General features: G+C 52.6%; 6 protein-coding genes across 6 annotated transcripts; 2 read left to right on the top strand and 4 right to left on the bottom strand.

Moving 5' to 3' along the window:
• Positions 1 to 8: 8 nt before the first annotated feature.
• Positions 9 to 3,312, bottom strand: HMPREF1120_06117 (adenosinetriphosphatase). The gene is made up of 2 exons (XM_009160312.1): positions 2,091 to 3,312; positions 9 to 2,033 (listed from the first exon to the last, which is right to left on the bottom strand). Exons 1-2 carry the CDS (start codon positions 3,254 to 3,256, stop codon positions 137 to 139), a joined length of 3,063 nt encoding a protein of 1,020 aa, XP_009158560.1. The 5' UTR covers positions 3,257 to 3,312; the 3' UTR covers positions 9 to 136.
• Positions 3,313 to 3,513: 201 nt separating this feature from the next.
• HMPREF1120_06118 (uncharacterized protein) lies at positions 3,514 to 4,779 on the top strand (the record flags this gene model as incomplete). Its single annotated transcript, XM_009160313.1, has 1 exon — positions 3,514 to 4,779. One exon carries the CDS (start codon positions 3,514 to 3,516, stop codon positions 4,777 to 4,779), a length of 1,266 nt encoding a protein of 421 aa, XP_009158561.1.
• A 1,602-nt stretch (positions 4,780 to 6,381) lies between these two features.
• On the top strand, positions 6,382 to 7,294 carry HMPREF1120_06119 (vesicle transport through interaction with t-SNAREs 1; the record flags this gene model as incomplete). The annotated part of the gene is made up of 3 exons (XM_009160314.1): positions 6,382 to 6,561; positions 6,647 to 7,068; positions 7,207 to 7,294. The coding sequence occupies 3 exons, from the start codon at positions 6,382 to 6,384 to the stop codon at positions 7,292 to 7,294; spliced, it is 690 nt and encodes a 229-aa protein (XP_009158562.1).
• On the bottom strand, positions 7,235 to 9,614 carry HMPREF1120_06120 (uncharacterized protein). The gene has a single exon (XM_009160315.1). The coding sequence runs from the start codon at positions 9,148 to 9,150 to the stop codon at positions 8,017 to 8,019; it is 1,134 nt and encodes a 377-aa protein (XP_009158563.1). The 5' UTR covers positions 9,151 to 9,614; the 3' UTR covers positions 7,235 to 8,016.
• Positions 9,615 to 12,559: 2,945 nt separating this feature from the next.
• Positions 12,560 to 14,767, bottom strand: HMPREF1120_06121 (uncharacterized protein). Its single transcript, XM_009160316.1, has one exon. The coding sequence runs from the start codon at positions 13,706 to 13,708 to the stop codon at positions 13,271 to 13,273; it is 438 nt and encodes a 145-aa protein (XP_009158564.1). The 5' UTR covers positions 13,709 to 14,767; the 3' UTR covers positions 12,560 to 13,270.
• A 1,060-nt stretch (positions 14,768 to 15,827) lies between these two features.
• Positions 15,828 to 19,847, bottom strand: HMPREF1120_06122 (uncharacterized protein). The gene is made up of 2 exons (XM_009160317.1): positions 17,240 to 19,847; positions 15,828 to 17,044 (listed from the first exon to the last, which is right to left on the bottom strand). Exons 1-2 carry the CDS (start codon positions 19,609 to 19,611, stop codon positions 16,156 to 16,158), a joined length of 3,261 nt encoding a protein of 1,086 aa, XP_009158565.1. The 5' UTR covers positions 19,612 to 19,847; the 3' UTR covers positions 15,828 to 16,155.
• Positions 19,848 to 20,448: the final 601 nt, after the last annotated feature.

Below are 20,448 nucleotides of genomic sequence, written 5' to 3' on the forward strand. Positions count from 1 at the left end.
ATATAGAATGGTTTCGCAAGAGATGGTGTATCTTCTTAATTAACATCTACTAGCCGCTACCTAGGCATTTTAGGACATCCAACCCTGTTCTGTATCCGAGCGTTTATTACCAAAGTCCATGACTGCTCGAGAAGCCTTACTCTCGCACTTTTACCGTGTCACGCGCCTTCTCCTCTTCCTGAGTTGGAAACCCCAAACGAGGAGTCTTCTTCTTCTTGCCGCGCTTGTCGCCAAACTGCTCGTCGAACTTTTTGATCTCTCTCAACGAGCTCATGTCCTCAGAAATACTAGCGGAGATGTCCTCGAGCGCCTTCTCAAAGTGTTTCCAGCTCAAGGTCCGACGCTCGGGATGTTGGTAGGGCTCCTCGCCTGTGTGGTTCTTTGCGAGTTCATTCTCTTCACGAACAGCGTTGAGGGCAGCCGCCACGGAGACGTTCTTCAGATCAGAGCCCGAGTAGAAAGGCGTCCTCTTCGCCAGGAGGGCCAAGTCGACATCGTCGGCAAGGGTCTCATGCCGCAGATGGATCTTCAGAATCGCCAATCGATCGGGCTCCGTGGGCAGATCAACCAACAAACGCCTGGGAAGACGACGTAGTACGGCATCATCCAAGTCCATAGGTCGGTTGGTCGCGACCATGATAAACGCACTGCCGGAATCGTTGCTCATGCCGTCCCACTCCTTGAGGAACTGATTGAGCAGTTCGCGATGGCTGACACGTCGGCCTTGGTTGCTCCGCGCGCTGAACATGGCATCCGCCTCGTCGAGGAAAATCACACATGGTGACAGCTTCTTGGCCAGACTGAAGAGTGCTTTTACGTTCTTCTCGCCTTCGCCCACGTACATGTCATTGATGTCGGCCGCACTGACCTCTAGCATGGTCGCGCCGGACTCCTTGGCGACAGCCTTTGCAGCTAGAGTCTTGCCCGTGCCTGGGGGGCCATAGAGCAATAGACCTGGAATCTTGTCCGACGCAAGAACGCCGTACTTGAAAGCATCAGGCCGGATAAGCGAGAGCGTCGTCAAGGTCTGGAGGGTGTCGATGGTTTCCACAGGCATGTGAACGTCGTTGAATGTTGTGTTGATGTTCTTTGCTTCGATTATGCCGCCCATCAAGCGCTTTTCGTACTTCGAAGCCGAAGCCCGGATTGCGGCGAGTCGTGCATCTTCTTTGGGCTTCTGTCGTTCGGGCGTCTCCACCTTCATCTCTTTTTCTTGCTTTTCCGCCCACCGTGTCTTGGTCTTGTCGCTATGATGCAAGTGAGCCGTCGCCGCAGAGATGACGGGCTCCGAGAAGCCTTGAACAGCGGCCAGAGAATCTTGAAGTTCTTTCTTGTCTGTGATACCGGGAATATTGCTGATTGGCGGTGCGGCTCCAGCAATGTACGTGGCCAGGCGTTGCACATACGAATGGCTCCAGACCTGTGCTTCCAGACAGGTCCTATCACTCTTAGTGACGTGGTTGAAGAAGTCCCGCCGCCAGAATCCGGGTTCAAGATGAGCGAACACAGATGGTTTGCGATATCTCATCATCTCCCATAAATGTCGCATGTTGATCGTGGCAATGCGCTGCTTCCGGTCATGAAGAAGGGCGAGTTTGGAGGTGGTGTTGGGTAAGACCGGGGTCAAAATGATGTTGTGGGAGATCTCATCACGCTCTCCGGTCTGGGTGTCAGTGATCCGTTGCGTCGTGAAAGGTTCCTGGTCTTCGCGTGCCGAGTCTGTGCCTACGAGGAGAAGGGGTGTCCCTGACCTTCTTCTCTTGGCCACTTGTCGATACAGCTCCTGAAGGAACTGATTACCGATACTGGTTTCTTGGATCGCTTCCAAGTCCTTGACATGTAAAATAGCTGCATCTTTCGGTACGCCCGTTTGCTTTGATGTGTACTCGCGTAATTCCTCAAGTTTCAGACTCCTAGCTAAAGGGTTGCTCGTGGCTCTCTCGGTGGGCTTCAGACGTTTCTCTAAGAAGCTGTTCAATAGACTGTCGACTACACCAACAAACGGGCGTGTTGTGTCTTGGGATGACGAGCCACTGTTCATATTCAACATGTCAGACACCAGCTTCATAGGCGATACAGGTATGTCTGACCTTGTTGTTCTTCCACCAGGCGAGAACATCGTCTTCAGATCGATGGATATCGGCTTCCCAATTATCACAGGCATGCCCATCTGAGAAGAATTTGGCGGACTCTCAAAGTCGTCCATCATGTCGTCGTCATCTTCATCCTCTTCCCTGGGTGCCTGTGTTTGACTGAATTCAGGAGATGTGGGATATGCACTTGTAAAGACATCATAGCTCAACATACGTCCGGCTTTAGCAGTGCGCGACTGTTGATTGGAGCGAAAGATAAGGTCGGCAATATCCTGGGCGTCCAACACCATGAGATCGGCACCGAGATTGCGGGCCAGATCTTCAACAACGTGCTCAAGCAGTAGATCACCATCCTTGCCGGCATACTGAACGAGTAGGTGGCTTTTCATGAAATCTGTCTCACCCAGAGTGTCCTTGACTTGTGGTATCTGCATAAGCCCCCTCGCCGTCCTTTCGACCTCTTCGTACTGCCCGGCAATGACATAATATCTCTTTTCAACCGAAGAAGGCGTTCCTGCATTCGGAGAAAACGACCTTCCCGCGTCCGAGGTTAACGACTCTTCGTCTTCCACAGGCAATTGCCGTTTTGCTTCCGACTCTTGATCTTCCTTATTCGGATCGCGGGGATCGCCATTCGGGCCCGAAGCAGTGCTGTGCTCCAAAGGCTCTCCAGTAACCAAATCGGCGGGCACCACTTGGATCCTTGAAGGTGCTCCTACCGCTAGAGTCCCTTCGCCGTACAAAGAAATATTGTTTGCTAGAAGCCATTCTGGAGTCTTCTGGTCCGGTTCCACATCCTTGAGCATTCGACTTCGGAGTCGCCTCTTTGCAGAGGAGCCATAGAAGCTCTGTGTTTGTGGTTGATCAACATTGTCGGAAGGGGGATCGGTAGGTGTTGGCCGCTGTTGGATAACCTGCGATTTGACTTCTTCGAGTCTGGCCTTTTCTCTCGCTATCTCCGCCCGAGCCTGTATATTGTTCGCCTCATCTCCGGCATCTCGTCCGTTTGTCGAGCCTGCATTACTGGTAGGCTCTTGAGGAGCGCGAAATCGACGAGCGTTATGGAATGAACGTGGTCTGTTGGACTGTTGTCGGGCGCACTGGCGACAGGTGGACTTAAGGATCTGGCTGAACCTCAGTTCCGCCTGTAAAGTAGAATGCATTCGAGCGAGCGACAGGAAGCCAGGGAGTGCGGTGAGCAGACGCTGACTTTTCTCAACTTGGACATTTATTATCACAGAATCATTTCAAGGGCGATTACAAAAACGACGTCTATAGTGTTATGCTCCGCCGTGGCTGGTCACAGTTCGCTGCGGTGCGGTCACCACTCCACCGTATGTATCACTCATCTGGATTTGCCGCTTTACGGCATATTTTCCTTCCTAGAGAATTCTTCATCTCGGGCCTGAAGACAAGAACAATGCCTCCGTCAATTTGTGAGGTATGCAAAGACGCTCGGGCGCAAGTGATCAGACCCAAGAACTCGCAAAAAATCTGCAAGCAATGTTTTCTGGCGGTGTTCGAGGATGAGATCCACCAAACAATCGTGAGTAACAAACTATTCCACCGCGGAGAACGAGTGGCCATAGGCGCTTCCGGCGGAAAGGATTCCACAGTCCTTGCTTCGGTCTTAAAAACATTGAATGAGCGCCATGATTATGGCTTGAACTTGGTTCTGCTCTCCATCGATGAAGGGATCAAAGGGTATCGTGACGACAGTCTCGAGACCGTCAAACGAAATGCTGTCCAGTATGAGATGCCCTTGGAAATTGTCGGATATGACCAACTCTATGGCTGGACAATGGACCAGGTAGTGGCGCAAGTCGGGAAGAAGGGGAACTGTACCTATTGTGGAGTTTTCCGTCGACAAGCACTGGATCGAGGCGCGGCAAAGTTGGGAATCAAGCATGTGGTGACGGGCCACAATGCTGACGACGTTGCGGAAACTGTCATGATGAACCTCCTCCGCGGCGATCTGCCCAGGCTGGCTCGGGCTACGTCAATCATGACATCCAGTGCGGCCAGTGAGATCAAGCGAAGCAAGCCTCTCAAGTACGCCTATGAGAAGGAAATCGTGTTGTACGCTCATCACAAGAAACTCGACTATTTTAGCACTGAATGCATCTACTCACCCGAAGCATTTCGAGGAAGCGCAAGAACACTGATAAAGGATCTTGAAAAAATACGACCCAGTAGTATCCTGGACATTGTCAAGAGCGGGGAGGATATGGCAGCACTTGTGCCTCCCGAAGTAAGCGGGTCAACATCGTGTGCGGGCGACGGTGGCGAGGAAGTCAACGGCTGTGGCGGAGGGAACTCCAACGTGACCTCGATGGATCAAATGGAGAAACAACTGGCGGCCAATGAAGCAGCGATCGACCGAGAGACTGAGATCAAGTTGCCATCCAAAAGTGTTGAACCCATGCCAACATCGCAGCCGAACACGGTGTCTATACACGACAAGAAACACCGTGGCCGCCGCAAAGGGAAAGTCGTCAAACAAGTCATGGGTCAGTGCGAGAGATGCGGCTATCTGTCGAGTCAAAAGGTCTGCAAAGCTTGTTCACTATTAGAAGGCCTCAACAAGAGTCGGCCACAAACATCAATCGAAGTTGGGATTGAAGACGAAGAAGGAAGCACGACTTTGATGAGGCAAGTTGCTAGCATCACCATCTCTGCTGGCTAGGCGCTCCTTATGCGGTCTCTTTACAACAAATTATGTCTCCCATGGGCAATGGGTAATCTACGCCAAATAATTTTGGCAGCAATACAATTATCCAGACAACGAGGATTCGCCTCCTGTTCAGATATTTCTGGATGGTCGCTATTGGCTGTAACCTCACTGGGCATGCAAAGTCAACCCCAAGGGCACTTTGGCGCCTAAGTGGTAGATGGCAAAGCATAACCCGTTGCCGGATCGTCCTCCTGAAGAGTGTACTTCAGTACGTTCGCCGCAGGAATTGATATTTCTCGCATTTCAGCAACAGCCGTTGTTTCTGATTGTGGCGGCGCTGTACTGCCAAGATACATGCTTCAGATGGCACGAGTCAGTCCGGTATCTGACACTGTGATGGAAATCTGACACTGTGATGGAATCCAGCGTCAAAAGAGCTGTACTATATTCCTCACCAGGAAAATACTGAAGCATGTGCCCCCAGGAGGCCATACAAACTTTGGCTATGCCCGTGGTCTACCTCGGAGGGAAGGGAGTCCTCTGACAGGGTTCCATGCCCCCGCTTGATCCGCCTTGGAAATCAAGGAGGCATCCCAGTAAAGGTCGCAACAATACTGGTGCTATGGGGCTCACTCAGAATATTAATCTCTTGCATGACACTGGATGCCAGAATGTCATTTTCATGAGTGGCCGATACCAAGATCGATTTCTGGGTCCTGCCCGCTGGCTGTTCGTCCTACGCCACCTGTCTCTGTGGACTCTAATGCAGTGACCCGGCACTAAATGGAAGTCTTCTTTCCCGGAGTCCGTCCAGACGCGTTGGCTTGATCGACTGACAATTGTGACGCTGTCTTTCCGCCTCGCCATTGCCTCTGAAGTACCGCCGCTGTACATGCAGCGTACGACAGTGACATCAGAGAACTAACAATCGTTTGACGTAACTTTCACAGAAGGGAATAGTGGTCACTGGAATGGAGTATTCATGCAGGAATTCCGGCTATGCTGAAAGTTATATCAGCCGTTGAAAGTCATGTCGGCCTTTTTAAAGGGGTAACTAGCTCTTCAGCAAATCGAGGAAGTTTGTATACATGGGTTGTCTGAAGACGATAACCCAATTTGAACTTAACATGTGCTTGTCCCGACGTCGTAGGTCAACATCGGATTCATGCAGGTCCAAGGCTGTGAGTCGCGAATTCAGCACTGCAAAGCGGCAGCTGATATCATAGTTCCACTAGCCGGTTGTGTCGATTGTAAGCGATGTGGGTGGCTGGGGCGCTAAAGAGGCAGCACTGACGTACCAAAACGGATGATCGGGGAACCAGGCTGCGGCATGTTCCAACATGTTCCCTCCGCATTGCATGAGACATGAGATAGACCGCGCATCCACATCCAGTCTCCTCCATCCGTTGTGTAGATTGAACTTCCATATCCCATCCTCATTCAGCGCAACTTAGATACCTAGATTGTCCATAACAAAGCCGCCAGCTCAATACGTCACCCAACGTCACCTGCCTTCCTTTATCCTCTGCGCGATCACTCCCAAATCATTCAGGAGTCCGTCCGTTAGGCGCCACTGCACCGTCCACCGCCCGTCAGAGACCAGGCCTGAACACAATGGCGAACCCGCTAGACACCGACGCAGGCTCGGAACTCTTCAGCACATACGAGGCGGAACTCAAACTAGTCGAGGCCGACATCAACCAGAAACTCGACCAGATCCCCGAGCTGACGGGCGAAGAACGCAAATCAGCGATCCGCGGTGCGGAGCGGGCGCTTGATGAAGCCAAGGAGTTGGTACGTCGACCCAAATCAGCGTTTTTCTCTCCTTTTATCTGTGCCTACCGTCCATGCACAGCGTTGAGACTAACGTATTCCGCAGCTTGATCAAATGAACCTCGAGAAATCAAACATACCGACCTCGGCGCGGTCCACGGTCAACTCACGATTCCGCAACCACCAAACCGACGTCGATGGCTTGAAACGCAAATTAAAGTCGCTGGCCGACTCGGACCGCAAACAGCTTTTCGGCGACCGGTACACGGACGACCCGGAGGCCGGACCTCGAGACCCGCACCTCGAGCAGCGCCAGCAGCTGTTGTCGGGCACAGAACGGTTGGGTCGCAGTAGTGACAGACTAAGGGAGTCGCAGCGGATTGCGCTTGAGACGGAGCAGATTGGTGCATCGACCTTGGCGGACCTACACCAGCAACGGAATGTCATTGAGCATACGCATAGGAATCTACTGCAAAGTGAGGGCTACGTGGACAGGAGTGTCAAGACGCTGAGGGGGATGGCGCGTAGGTGAGAACCATTTCCTCATATCTTTCTTGTCTTTCTGCCTAGGTTCAGCCAACGACTTGCGGCCCTGACGGGTACAGCACGTGTGCCGGATCCGACTTTGCATGTTCAGATGTGCTAACACGGATGAATGACTTCCAGGATGGCTACCAATCGGATAATCACCATCGCGATTATCACGGTGCTGGTGCTTCTCATTATCGGCGTGATATACAGCAAGTTCAGATGAAGTCCTTGACTGGCTGGCTGTATACAACAAGTCTTTTTTTGTTATCGGGATCAATGGGAAACTGGGAGACAGGCGTTCCATGGCGTACATTGAAAATCCCAATGCATTAATTCACTTTAGTCTGGCATAACCGACCATGCCAAAGGTAGTTGTCGGGAGCATGTCTCTTGTAACAAGAACTATACCCATGCGTACATATCAAGGACATGTCTGCTCGGACTGTAATATCATTTTTGACCCGCCATTCATGGAACAGAAATCATAGCATATGGAGGAGCAGAGCGTCAAGTAAAGGGTTATTGGCCCATCTTGTTCAGTTTGACGGAGTTGCACAAGGCCCAAAAAAACAGGTCTCACAAGCCCAGTCGTATAGAGGTGTATGAGTGACTGAAAACCCCCGGTGTTTTATGCCATCAGGGTTTTTTGACCGAACAATTATGGTTGAGAGTATTTTATAGCCGACCTAGTTGTTGACTCGGACTAGGCACCAATCCCAAATCCCCTACCCACCTAGGCCATAGGACCCGATGGTGGTGAAGTGGCGATTGTTGGGGATAATTTGGTTGATGTATAATATAAAGGCAGTAGTGTAGGTAGTTCAACTGGCTGAATTTCAGGCAGTGAAGTCGACAGCCCATAGTGACTGTGACGGTGACTGTCACTTAAGAAGAATCTTCGCGCAAAAACAATGGTGGACATACAGTACAACTCGTCCATTCCATTCACCCCGTGTATCGAATGATACCCAAACCTACATTCAACATGAAGCCTACCACGACGGCCATTTTGCGGCGCTGGCTCCAGATGCCTTCTTCGCGCACTCCCCACATGAGACATCCGATGGGCCAGAAGAAGCCCATGGCCGTGCCCCAAATCATATCATCTAACGCGCCGACTTGCAAGTCATCCTCACCTCCTCCAGCTGCACCCCCGGCACCTCCGAGGGCCGCACCACCGATTCCACCGCCGCCTAGATCTCCTCCCGCGCTCGAATTGTCGAGCCAGCGATCCTCCATATCCCGAAGGGTATTCGGCGACGGCATCGTGTCCGGGGTGTGCGTGTGCGCCTGGATAGCAAGGAACTGGAGCCGCAGCGACTGGACCTCGGCAGGCGTGAAGCCGGCGTTCAACAAGCGATCGAACCCTCGCGGCGCCGGGGTCGTGGTGTTGGATATTTGCGACGATCTAGAAGCCTGAGTGCCCGCTTCACCAGAAGCAGCAGCACCAGCAGCAGATGTAGTCTTCCCATCACCGTCTCTTTCGCCGTCGTCATGTCTTGACGCAGCGGCGGCCGCGCCCGCTGCTTCTGCAGCCAGTTCTCCCGGCGAAAGCACAATGTCTCCGATCGAGCAGTGGATGTAGATGCGCGGCTGATCCCGCACGGCCAGTTTGCCTTTGGCAGTATCGCTACCACCACTGTTAGCGGTAGTACTCCATTGCAGCGGTGGTGGTCTCGATGTCGCCGCAGCCGTCTTCTTGCTTGAGCTCCTAGCGCTTCCGTTGCCATTACTCGACTGGTCGTTGTCGTCGTATGGTCCGGGCGTGCTTATGCGTGACGGCGGTCTGCTCACATTGCGTTTGAGGGATGCACTGAGCGGGACTTCGTCGACGAGAGCTTTCCCGGCGTGAATTAGCCGGATGCGTCTGTTGGCATATTCTTGCGGGACGTGTGAGCGGATCAACTGTTTGAGCGTCGCGGTGTTGGCGTTCAATGACTCGGACCCGGGGATCGTGAGGACAAGGTCGGGAAGGGAGGCCGAAAACCTTATTGTCAACTCGAGGTCGGGCTCGTTCTCATCTTCCTCGCCGGTACCGGCATGCGGTGCGAGCGGCGCTGCTGGTGGTCTCAGGGACATGCTGGAGGTGCCGCCGCGGCATGGACATGGAGTTCAATCCTGCTACCTTTGGTCGGCGCTGGCAGACATGCTGTCCACGGAAAGCGAAGCTCCTTGGGAGCCGCAAGGGGAAAGTCGGCTCCTGAACGCTTGGACGTTGGGTCACTTTTTAGTAGAACATACAGTAGCTATATGTACGTTGCATCTATCTGGCAGTCATGCTCGTCCCGCCGAAATGGGCAAATGTTGCCAAGTCCGGGGTGAAGGAGACGCGAGGCTGCACCAATAATTATCTTTTCCATCATCGACTGTTTACATTGTAGGTAGGTACACAGAAAGCACGATTCTACCCCCTACTAGTAGCTCAGTATCGTCGTCTATCTCCTGTCATTTTGCTATGTATCCATTTCTCTTGCAGCACACCAGAATCAACCTCTCGTATCGCCATACTGTCTGTTACACAAAAGATCCCGTCGGTTCTCAGCTACGGCTGTCGGGTATGGACGACACGACCCATTTTGCCAATCCCTTCGAGGACCATCACGTCCGGCCAGCCTGGAAAAAATCGGCCTGGCTTCGGTGGGGAGTGTTAGAACATACTACCATCCCGAAGCTTTACCCGGATAGGTAGGTTGGCCTTGAAGGGGAACAATGGGAAGGGGTCTCATTTGGCGGGCAGTTCAATGGATCTGTATCATGCTCGGTCGGTCCGAATTACTACCTCTTGCTGACACACGCAGATATTTACTTGGTCAAAAGAAGGTCTTCTCGTTCTGCGTGTTCCTGCCTCTCCTCTAGCCGTCTAGGAGTGTTGTATAGTCGTTGGTGGACACGCTTTGGAGGGACACGCAGCATGCACTTCCTGCAGCCCGCAGGAACGCGGATTCGCAGTGTAGGTGTCTTGAAGGCCCCCAGAGTCCGATGAGCGGAGTGGAGGAGTCAGCTTGCCTCGCACAAATGTCGTGTCACGGCAGAATTGAGTCATGAGCTGTGCAATCCATAGCAATGGCAGGCGTATGTTTGGGGTGAATCGTCAAGGACGAAGGTTAACCAGACCCGCCTTCCCTTCTGTCGATCAGCACTGCATAGTCATCTGAAATGGACTTCTGTCGACATGCAATCCGGGACACTTGGAACAGTATCCTCGACAGCACGAATGCAGCCACTGCAGTCATGAGCTGGTTTTTAGTCAGAAGAGCCAAAGGTCTAGTATCGCCCTTTGAAGATGAAAGAATGGCTTCACAAAGGCCAACTCGCTCCTCCAGCGGAACAAAATCAATGGTTCACTCGAACCAGGAGGCAGTTACCATGCGGATCCTGGATATTTTTTCACTGATGTCAAAATGGAGAGTGAAACGGCTCAGAACACCATGACATATCATCAGCACGTAATCTTGAGCACAGGACAACTACAACCTATATCTCAGCACACAGCAGCATCATACATCAATGATTAAGCATCAAGCGGTCCACGAAATTAACAAGCAACATTCACAAATAGCAGCCTCCCTCAGACCGAAACAAGAACACTTACAGCAAAGTCAGCACCAGCATCCACAAAATGGTTACTGTGACTTCAGATGAAAGGGAAACCCCGGTGCAGAGAGGATTCCGGTACCTTACGGAGTCTTTGATGGTGACGGTGGCAGCACGGATGCATCTCCCACAAATACACACAAGGGGACTCTACCCAAGGATATTCGGGGCAGGGGAGTCCACTGCCGACAAATAGCGCCCGGCCTAAAGGTCATTGTCCAGAGTAGCTGCTGGAACCATCAGCGGCAGCTAGTCCTGGGAGGTTCGGGGACCCCGTGCAGAGGAAGCGGACGCCGGAACCGCCCGATAAAATGAAGAGAGCTCAGATCGGTTCTGGTAAGAGTCCCAGCACAGCCAGAGAAGGAAGGCAGGGAGAAAGCAGCGGGAGAATTGGGGAGGCAATACGAAGGGAGGGTATGCCGGGGGGAATCTCAAGGAGAGCCAGGATGAGGAAAGTCAGGAACAGGACTATTCTCTCATGATTGAGCATCCAGGAAGGGAGGGCGCCCATCAGAGACAGGCACCTTCTCGTGGTGTTGGGTATGAGTAGACGTATTGGGTCCGCAGCGGCCATCCTAGTCGTTAAACCAAGTCTGTAACTCCAGGGCAGCTGAGAAGCCTGTGTAGTCTTTTTCTTTGAACAACCCTCGTATTCAGATAAGAAAGTCCTGGTAGTTTGGAAACCAGACAGAATATAGCTGACAGTCATAGTAGATGCTTGAGGCACAAGTGAGGTTAGTTTAAGGAATACCCAAGGTCCGCAAGCGATGGGAGATGGTGGGTCAGCAACCCTGAAGTAGGGCAGAGGTTTACCTTGTAAAGCCTAATGTGTAGAGCTTGTGGAGCCCCCGGAGCTTTTAGCGACTCTGTGTTAGGTGTCTTGCCCCCCCAAAGTGCCCCGGAACTTAACGCTCGGGAGCACTTAGGCTCCCTATAGTGCCCGGGTCCTCGCTCGAATCCACATGATCTGCACTTTAGGTGGGGGACGGACACCTGTCCAAACCTGCGATTGAATCTTCAAGACTTCAAGTCCTTTCAAGGTTTGGTCTGTGCAGCCGCCACGAGGATTGGCACCTCGCGTCTGTGCATTGGACGACGACCTCGATCAACCAGGTTGGAGCTCACAGCCGGCGCGAGTGGAGCAAACGACCTGCAACCTCATCAGCCCGCCGCCGGGGCCTTCAACGTCTATTCTCCTTGCGAGTGTCTAGCAGATCGTGACACTGGCGTAGTTAGTCCAGTAATATTGCCCATCTAGCGGGCCTGCATAAACAGATGCGCACAGGACGGACGGCTGCGTTGCAAAAGTCCAACATACGAGTCCGCGTCATCCAGCCTACAAAATCCGGGTTGAGGCTCAACTCAAGGGGTAGTAGTGATTGGGCTGCTTCGCCCATCGCCCATTTTTCACGCCCTATCCCCGCCCGAATGGCTCGGAACCTTCAAGCTGCGGTTGTCATGTCAATCGCGGCCCACGCCAGAACGCGCACGGAAACAGGAGGCTAACCACGGGGTGTTGGCGGCCACCGGTCTGGCACCACCGCCGAAACTGCGCTGACAGTGGACGGTATCGTGTTTGAGTTGAAGGCAAACCGCAGATGACACTCTGAAGGTGAGCGGATAGTAGCAAGGGCAAAGAGAGAGAAAAAAAAGGCATGACAAGCTGCGCCCCTCAGGCTGGTCATTCCAGGGTCTGCGACTCATATAGGCTGCTCCATACTCGAAGGGGCTATCGCGCCAGTCGAGTCTATCTGTACCCAGGTAGCCTGCGGTGGGCAGCCCTATCATCCGCAGCGTCCTGGCCCGCACCGTCGCTTCAACCGTCTTCACCACCTGAAGACACGACTACGTTTTGGCATTCAGTCTATGTTGGAGACAAGCGAACTGCGAAGAATTGCTGAACCATCTGATTTGCATTGTCATTCTCATTCCTACCTGCACTTGCAAGCGAACCTTTGACTCGCACCTACTCCTACCTACCGTTCGTGCCCTCATATTGATCCCTGCAGTGATTGCCTAGTACCAGACGGGCTGCACCACCACACCCACCACCACCGCTTAAGCGGCACTGCCGTTTCTGGTCACCATCCGCTTCAGCAGCCGCGATGAGGTCTGTGCATCGTTTCTTCATCTCATAACAGCTGGATGGCGTGCCCAAGCACCAAGGTGGAAGCAATAGAGCCCATTACGAAAGCAGACAGTCGCCGGCCGCCTGTCGCCTCCCACCGCCGGGCTTCGAGTCATGCAACTAGACTGAACACGGAAAGAAAGCCCCGTAGACCATCTATTTTGCAGACAACTTGCACAGTACCAGGTGGATGGGTCCCGGGAAGACCTTACAGCGACCTCTTGTTGCCAGCCACGAGAAATCGTCGTCAAGGTGATGCCACATGTAGGCTTTTGACAGCACGCTGACCCTGATCTTCGACAGTTCCGTCGCGGCCACATGGGGCAGTGCCTCGATGACAAGCAAGTCGGCTTCCACCCGCCCCGATGTATCCACCTCGCCGCCGTCAATCTCCTCTTCCTCATCCACCGGTCGTAATAACCACGAGATGGTTATGCTGAAACGCAGACTCAAGGAACCAAAACTCGACCGACCGTATCATGCGGGACAGGTCCTGCCAGAAGAGAGGAGCAAACAGTTGAACAGTAAAGTTGATGTTATACTCGCACAACTGCACGACGCCTCAATGGCCAATGAGCCGCACAGGAAGTAGGGTTGTGGGAAGAGTTGGGCGAAGGAACTCCTTTCTTTTGAGGTCAGTATAACATAGACAAGCTCGGCAACGAAAAGTTCACTGAGGATGACAGACTGATACCCTCGTTTGCACGAATTTCCTTTGTTTCGGTTGGCAAAGGGTACACACTTGCACTCCCTTCCCCAGTGAGCGTTCAGCAGTGCGCATACAGGCCAGATACGGCGGACAGCGACCACGGAATGGAGGCTCGCACCTGGATCATCCCCATTTCGCGTTTTGCGTTTTGCCTTGGACACGACTGTTGCTGCTGCTGCTGCTGCATACCACAGCACATACAACATACCACTACGACTGTGGTACGTACTGGAACAAAGATGTTCCGTTCCGACTTAGGCAGCAGGAAAAATCTCCGCACTGCAGTGGCAGCGTATTGCACATGCATGTGCGACCCAATTGTTTGACCGAGGGGAAGAAGGCAACTGAAAAGGCAACCATGTTGCGATCCTGGGCAGACGGCGCTCGACAGTGTCCAACAAAACCAACAGCAGCCAATCAGACTCTGACTGTTTCAATTGGTCATTGATGCTATGTTCTTGGGGTGAGCTCTGAGCGATCTCTACCTCAACCATTCATCGGCCATGAAGCAGAATGTTGAGCTCAATCTGACAAGACTTCCCGGAAAGAGCTAGCTGTGGGGGATCAGAAGTCTCCCAATATCCTCAGGGTCATGGGTGGAAAGGGCGGAAACCATGTGATCCGGCGGAATGTGGAGAGGAACTTGCTGTGCATGATGTCCTGAAAAGGAGTGAAAGGGAGGAAGCGGTCGGATATAGATATATACCACAGCACCTGTCATGCAAGGTCTTTCTTTTATCAGAACAGGCTGAGCGCCCGCCACCCGGGCCGCCCCAAACATTGTTGTCCCACCTCGGATGCCATGCTGTCTCAGGCCGCATATCAGTTGCTCACGGGAGCCAGCGGATGGATGGACTCACCTAAGAACATTGCGCCCCTGTGACGGGTGCGGAAGCCACTTATGATAGGCGAGGACCAGGGTCGAATTACCCCTATCTTACCTTTTCCTTGCCTTTTCCATCAGTCCAGATCATCAAGTACCACGCATGTAGGCGCCCGAGGCCAAGTGATCTCGCTGTTGTTGCACATTACCTAGTAGTCAGCGTTACGACAGAGAGCCAGGCTGGCCGGTTCCTGCCTGGTATCTCGTTGCGATGATACTATCTGTCAGTCGTCGTCTGGTCCTCTTGCGCTGCACTACCACAAAACAGTTCTGCCTAATACCTCATGCTTCTCACCAAGCAGGCAGAACGAAGGGGACAGACTTCAAGCGCAAGATGGAACGATGCACTGCCGCAGTGAGGAGTGGGCAACCTGGATTGACACACTTTGGGCCTCAGAATCGGTCACGGAGGCAAAACGGGCTGCCAGTGGTCGAGCCGCGGACATCAGACCGGGTGAGTGCTACATTTGGATTGGCTGATACCGATGACCCTTGGGGGATTGTCAGCCCCCAACATGAAACCGGTGAAGGGGGACGGCAGAGGATACAGTAACTACCAATACCATTGCATTTCTTGAATTGCACTACTGCACAGGATGGGCCACCACTTTTTGCTAGAACCTGGTACTACTTACCTCAGATAATAATGCTCCAAGTCACAACGTACAGCTACAGCGTGCACTACTACCTACCTACCTACCTACCTACTGCAGTTGGAACGACTACGACTCGGACCGCGGAGACTCTGAACCAACCCTGCCCCCCTCGGCTCCTTTCTCTAGGTATGCAAAGTGCAGCTTCATATTTTCTGACACTGCACACTGCAACCCGTCCTTCCTTGACTCGAGCCACTTGCACAACTCTCCTCCCCCGCTGCGTCCGTGATAGCATGCCACGGCTGCCTGTCAGCTTGAACTATATGAACCAATGAAATCATGAGAGGGGGATCGTTCTTCCAGGCGCCCACCCATCCACTCCCACTCCCACTGGCACTTCTACTTCTACCGACACTTCACTCCTACTTCCGGTGGTAGAAATAAGCAAACACGTCCAGCGACCGTATTTGCCTGCCATTTGCATTTGCATTCGCGTGGCTCGTCCTCGATACGAGGCTGAAGTTTGTTGGGCCTACCTAGGTACAGTACCTATATCATTATAATTGCTGAATCGATGACGACACTTCACTCGTATGTAGTAGGATGGAAAAATACGGGCAGGTCTGAAATTCTCCCAGACTCCAGTACGAACGTACTGTACGTACATACCTGGTACAGTAGGTGTTATTGCCAGTGCCAGTGGTGGAAGAGTCAGCTGCCAAAACTTCAGCCTACCTTGTCCTGCCTACAACTTGCAAGGTACAGGCCATCCTGAGTCAGCCCGGGTCAGCTTACTGTAGTTTAAAGCAATTGCGACAGATGACTGAAAAGACGACGAGAAGAGCGTTCCCTTGTAAAAAGCTCAGTGCTTGTGTTTCGAGTCTATGAAATTGGGGTATTCAACAGCGCCGAAATCTTGGTAGTAGTACACAGGAAAGCAGGGCGTGGACTTTGAGCAGCCGTCGAGGCCGCCATGGTGGATTATTATCTTCTTTATTCACACATCTCCAGAATCATTCTGTTCCCGCATTGTGGGGGCGACTTCACCAACGTAGACCTCGTCAATCGTGATATCATCTCATCTAATGTCGCTTTGAGCTGTATTTCATTGCGTTTGCAAAAAAAAAAAAGCGAGCAAAGGTCCCGCTGCCCTTGCGGCCGGATGCATGGGTGTCTAATGGATGCTCTTCAAGTGTTCGACAAGGGCCTGGACTTGCTCCCGCACCTCATCTGTCAACTGGTCCTCAGGCTCACCCAGAACGCTCATCATGATAGGGGCAAGCTTAGGAGTGAGCTGTTGGACGGTTGGGTCTTGGTCGCGGTACAACTGGACAATCATCTTCCAGACAGGTTCGTTTTCCTGGTAGTCGTCCTTCAGGGGTAGAATTCCGCCTTCGACGAGAGCAGGCAAGACCTGCGCCACGGAGACCTTGTCCTTGTGTTTCAAGATCATGCGCGCCACACAACCAGACGCGTTGTCAGTGCACCTAGCTTCCCGGATGTGGAATAGGGATTCGAGCTTCTGGAGGATTTGAGGGTACGCCTTCAGGATCGTGGCGTCGTCGGCGGACTTTTCCACTAGGCGGCCGATAGCGTAAGCTGCGTTGGACTTGGTCTGCGCGTCCTCATCGCCCAGGCGCTTGAGCAAGACGTTCATCATCTGTGACGTGTAAGGGGTGACTGCGGCCTCCATGCCCGTAATAACCTCCGCTAGGACGCCGCAAGCCGAGGCGCGGCCTAGAGCCTCGCCACCACTGGCGTACCGCAGGACTTGTTTCTCGAAGATCTTCCAGAGTTCGCCAAAGCTGGGACCCAGTGCCGCTGCAAGGCCCGAGATGACATCCATGGCACTGTCAACAACCAACCATTCCAGTTCAGTGGATTCCATGTCTTCCTCATCCAACGCCTCGTCGGCCATGTCGATTTGGCAAGGATGTTTCTTCGTGATCAGGTCCCCGACAGTCTGGACAATCTTGGTCAGGACGTCCGGATAGGAGAGCAGGGAAGGTCCGGTCATTTTGAGGTTCTCCGACAGAGATCTCGAGATCTCCGTGACCGTAGCACTATTTCTTCAAGTTAGCACTCAATGTCGCACATGCATCTGCAACAGGCATTGAATTGGATAATAAGATTCAGAGGGTTGAAGATCGCTTTCGCTTCATTCACGATTTTCGTGTCGGAGTGAGCTGGGATTAACGAAGATATGTCATCATAATAAGAGAGTCATGCTTGGAAAAGGGATCGGGACATCAACTTACGCGTCTTCTTCTTCCGTCCATACGTTCAGAGTCGCGCTCATCAAGACCTCGCCGAATTTCTTCAGCTCCTGTGTCGGTTCGACCTGGAGAGGAAGACCAGGCTTCCATTTCTGGATTTGGCCGGATTCCTCTGAGAGGTCGTACAATGCAGCGTATGCCCGGTGTAAAGTGCCAACGGTTGCCTTGCGCACGTTCTCATAGCTGTGCTCAGTCAATGGCAAAAGCTTCTCGATCGTCTTCTCGAAGTACGGCAGATAGGCCGTCTTTGTGTTGGAGACAAGATCGCCGATGACTTCGATGGCAATCTCTTTTTCCAGAGCGATTGGCGTTACGGTCGCAAGGTCACCCCAATCACTGTCATCGTCCCCATCGATGTCCACGTCTTCGATGGTCCCGTCCTCAGCTTCATCATCGCTATCTGCGGCTGCGACCTTGACTTTTTGGCCGGCAATAGTAACCTCTTTTCCGAGCAAATCCTTTGCACTGTCTCCAAGGGAGACCTCCAAGTCCGCTTCCTCCTGGTCGATACATGCGAAAAGTCCTTGCACGACACCACCAAGGAAAGGAGCGAAGTCGTCCTCATAAACTTTGGCCAGAGATCCCCACAAGATGTAGGTACTTTCCTTGAGTCTGGAGTGATCAAGATGGAGGGCCTCTTCGCTTGCTTGCATGAGTGGCTGCACATAGTTTTTGAACTCGGCGGCACCAACAGCGACAGCCATCTCACCGATAGCATCTGTGCAGCTAGCCCGCAAGTCGAGTTCTTCCTCGCTCTCCTTTTTCATGATGTACTCTTGCATGGCCTCCATAGAGTCCTTGAGGTACGGTAGGAAGGGTGCTTCAACCGTCGAAGCTAGCGACCCGAGCGCGCCAGCCGCCAACGCCTTGATTTTGAAGTCTGGATGTTTGAACAGTCGCTGCAAAAGAGGAGCCAATTTGTCCAGGTATTGCACAGCATCTTGCGCATCCATGCCGTCGACGACTGCGTCGATGGCGCTGGCTCCTGACTTCATGATGTCAACGGCAGGTCCATCTTCTTCGCCCTTGTAGGCACTCATGGCTGCAGTCAGGTTTTTCACCAGCAAAGGCATCAATTTCTCATGCTGCTTGGTCACGTCTTCAGGCATGTCATCGGCAAGCCTAGCGGTGGTCTGCAGGGCGGCCCGTCGCACGGAAACTTCGGGATCTTCCAGAAGCGTAAACAATATGGGTAGCACCGACGACAGCTGGGTGCTCAAAAAGTCGGGAGCACCTTCAACGGCCATACCCAGGGCCAGAATGCCTGCGCGGCGAAATCTGGGATCAGGGTTCTTTGAGTACTGCGGCAATGCATCTAGAAGCGGGACCACAACCTGGCTAGCCGGCAGCGACTGAGCCATAGTATCAATCAATCCCAGAGCGGACCGAGGGGGGGTGATATCATCCTCATCGTCGTCGTCATCATCCATCTCTGCAACAATTTGTAGCATGCTCTTGGTCAGAGGCTCGCCCATCTTGGCACCTTGCACCCGAAGTCTTCTGTACACCACACACTGCATCAGGAAGCTGATGGCTTGGGTTCTGACCTCGTCAGACATGTTGGTGTTGGTTGCGATATCGTTCATAAAAACCACCAATTCTTGGAAGTGCTTCGACATGAGTTGATACTCCGCAGTAAGAAGGGTGTTGAAGACCTCAAAGGTCAACATGATTTGGTCATCCTGCCCGGCATCGATTGTGTCTTTCAGGACAGCAACCATGGAGGGAAATATGTCTTGGAACGCTCTGACGGACGCTTGATCCTCTTCCCCGTCTAGCACCAGTGCCATCTTGGATATGGCCAACATGGTATTGACACGGACCTCAAGGCTCTCTGGATCTTTGATTGTCTTGCTGAACAGTGCGAACAACTCCTTGAATTTGGAGCTGAAGCCGTCGCCCATTGTTTCCAGAATGCTGTAGAGCACGTAGACCCCGACAGCACGTTCGGCCGCTCTGGTACTAGTGGCTGCTTGTTGCAGCATCCCTGGCAGCTCTGCCCATTCGCCATCCTCAAGGTCAATCTTTGCGATGGAGCTGATCAAGCGGGACGCCGAGTGTCGCACGAGAGAGGCAGGTTCGGATAGGGTAGCCTGGAAGAGTTGGCTTCTGGCATGTTGACGTTGGTCATTGGGGATCTTGGTCCAGTGCTTCGAGACCAAAGGCCGCGCTTGGGTCGCGGCGAGTTGTTTCAGGTCGGGACTGTCGTGGGAGATGACAAGTTGGATGAGGAAAAGCAGAGACTGAGGGTTCTTGTAGAACTCGTTCTGGAGGACATTGGTAGCAGCTTTGACGTCGCCCTTTTTGGGATCAAGGACGATGGCAAGTTGCTGAAGGAACTTTTGCTGGTCCATGGTGCCAACGCACTGCGACCGGTGACGACCGGCCTCTATCGGTAGAAGGCGAACGCAGGAAGGAACAAAGGTAGAGGCGCAGGCTAACAGCAAAAGACAAGGACACTCTAAGCCTCAGCACTTGGGAGTGCGTGCTGTATGGAAAAAACCCAGGTAAGAGGAAGGATAAAAGAAATTTATCCCAATTCACAAATCGGTCAAGAAAACAAAAAAATTATTTTGGTCGGAGAGCAAATAATGGTATGTCTACAACGGGACTACTAAAGCTGCGAAAGGTGCCTCTAGCCTCGCTCCTAGCCACTATAGCACTACCTAGCACAGCTAGCACCAGCACTAACTGTCATTCACGTGATGGACTACTGTACTAACCACGGCCACGCAAATTCAGGCCTGGCGGTCCCTGTCACTCACCCTTTTGGACCTTGTAAGGAATGGGGATTACGCATTATTGAACGCCCGCCACAGCAGGCCGTTCACGCACTGCAGGAAGTGTGTACCGCGGTGTCTGAAGTAGACGGCTAACATCAATTGAGATGTTGCCGAATTTTCTCCTTTAGATACTACCTTAGGCACTCACTGCTTCTACTTATTATATTCGGTACTAGTAGTGCATGTCTACTCCCAAAAGTTGGATAGACGTGGCACGCTTTCACCGCCACAAACGTCGGGGGCGTCCGCTCTCACAATTATTTTAGCCCAATCATCAATTGTCTGTCTCCTAGCACTACCGCCACCGTTCAGATCATTTTATGCCATGAACTGACGGTTCCTCCTTGGAAACATTCTCCACTGTGGCTAGCTTGGTAGGAGGTCCTGGATTAACATTGTATGTGAGCA

Source organism: Exophiala dermatitidis, assembly GCF_000230625.1.
Source record: "Exophiala dermatitidis NIH/UT8656 unplaced genomic scaffold supercont1.5, whole genome shotgun sequence".
NCBI classification, from domain to species: Eukaryota; Fungi; Ascomycota; class Eurotiomycetes; order Chaetothyriales; family Herpotrichiellaceae; genus Exophiala; species Exophiala dermatitidis.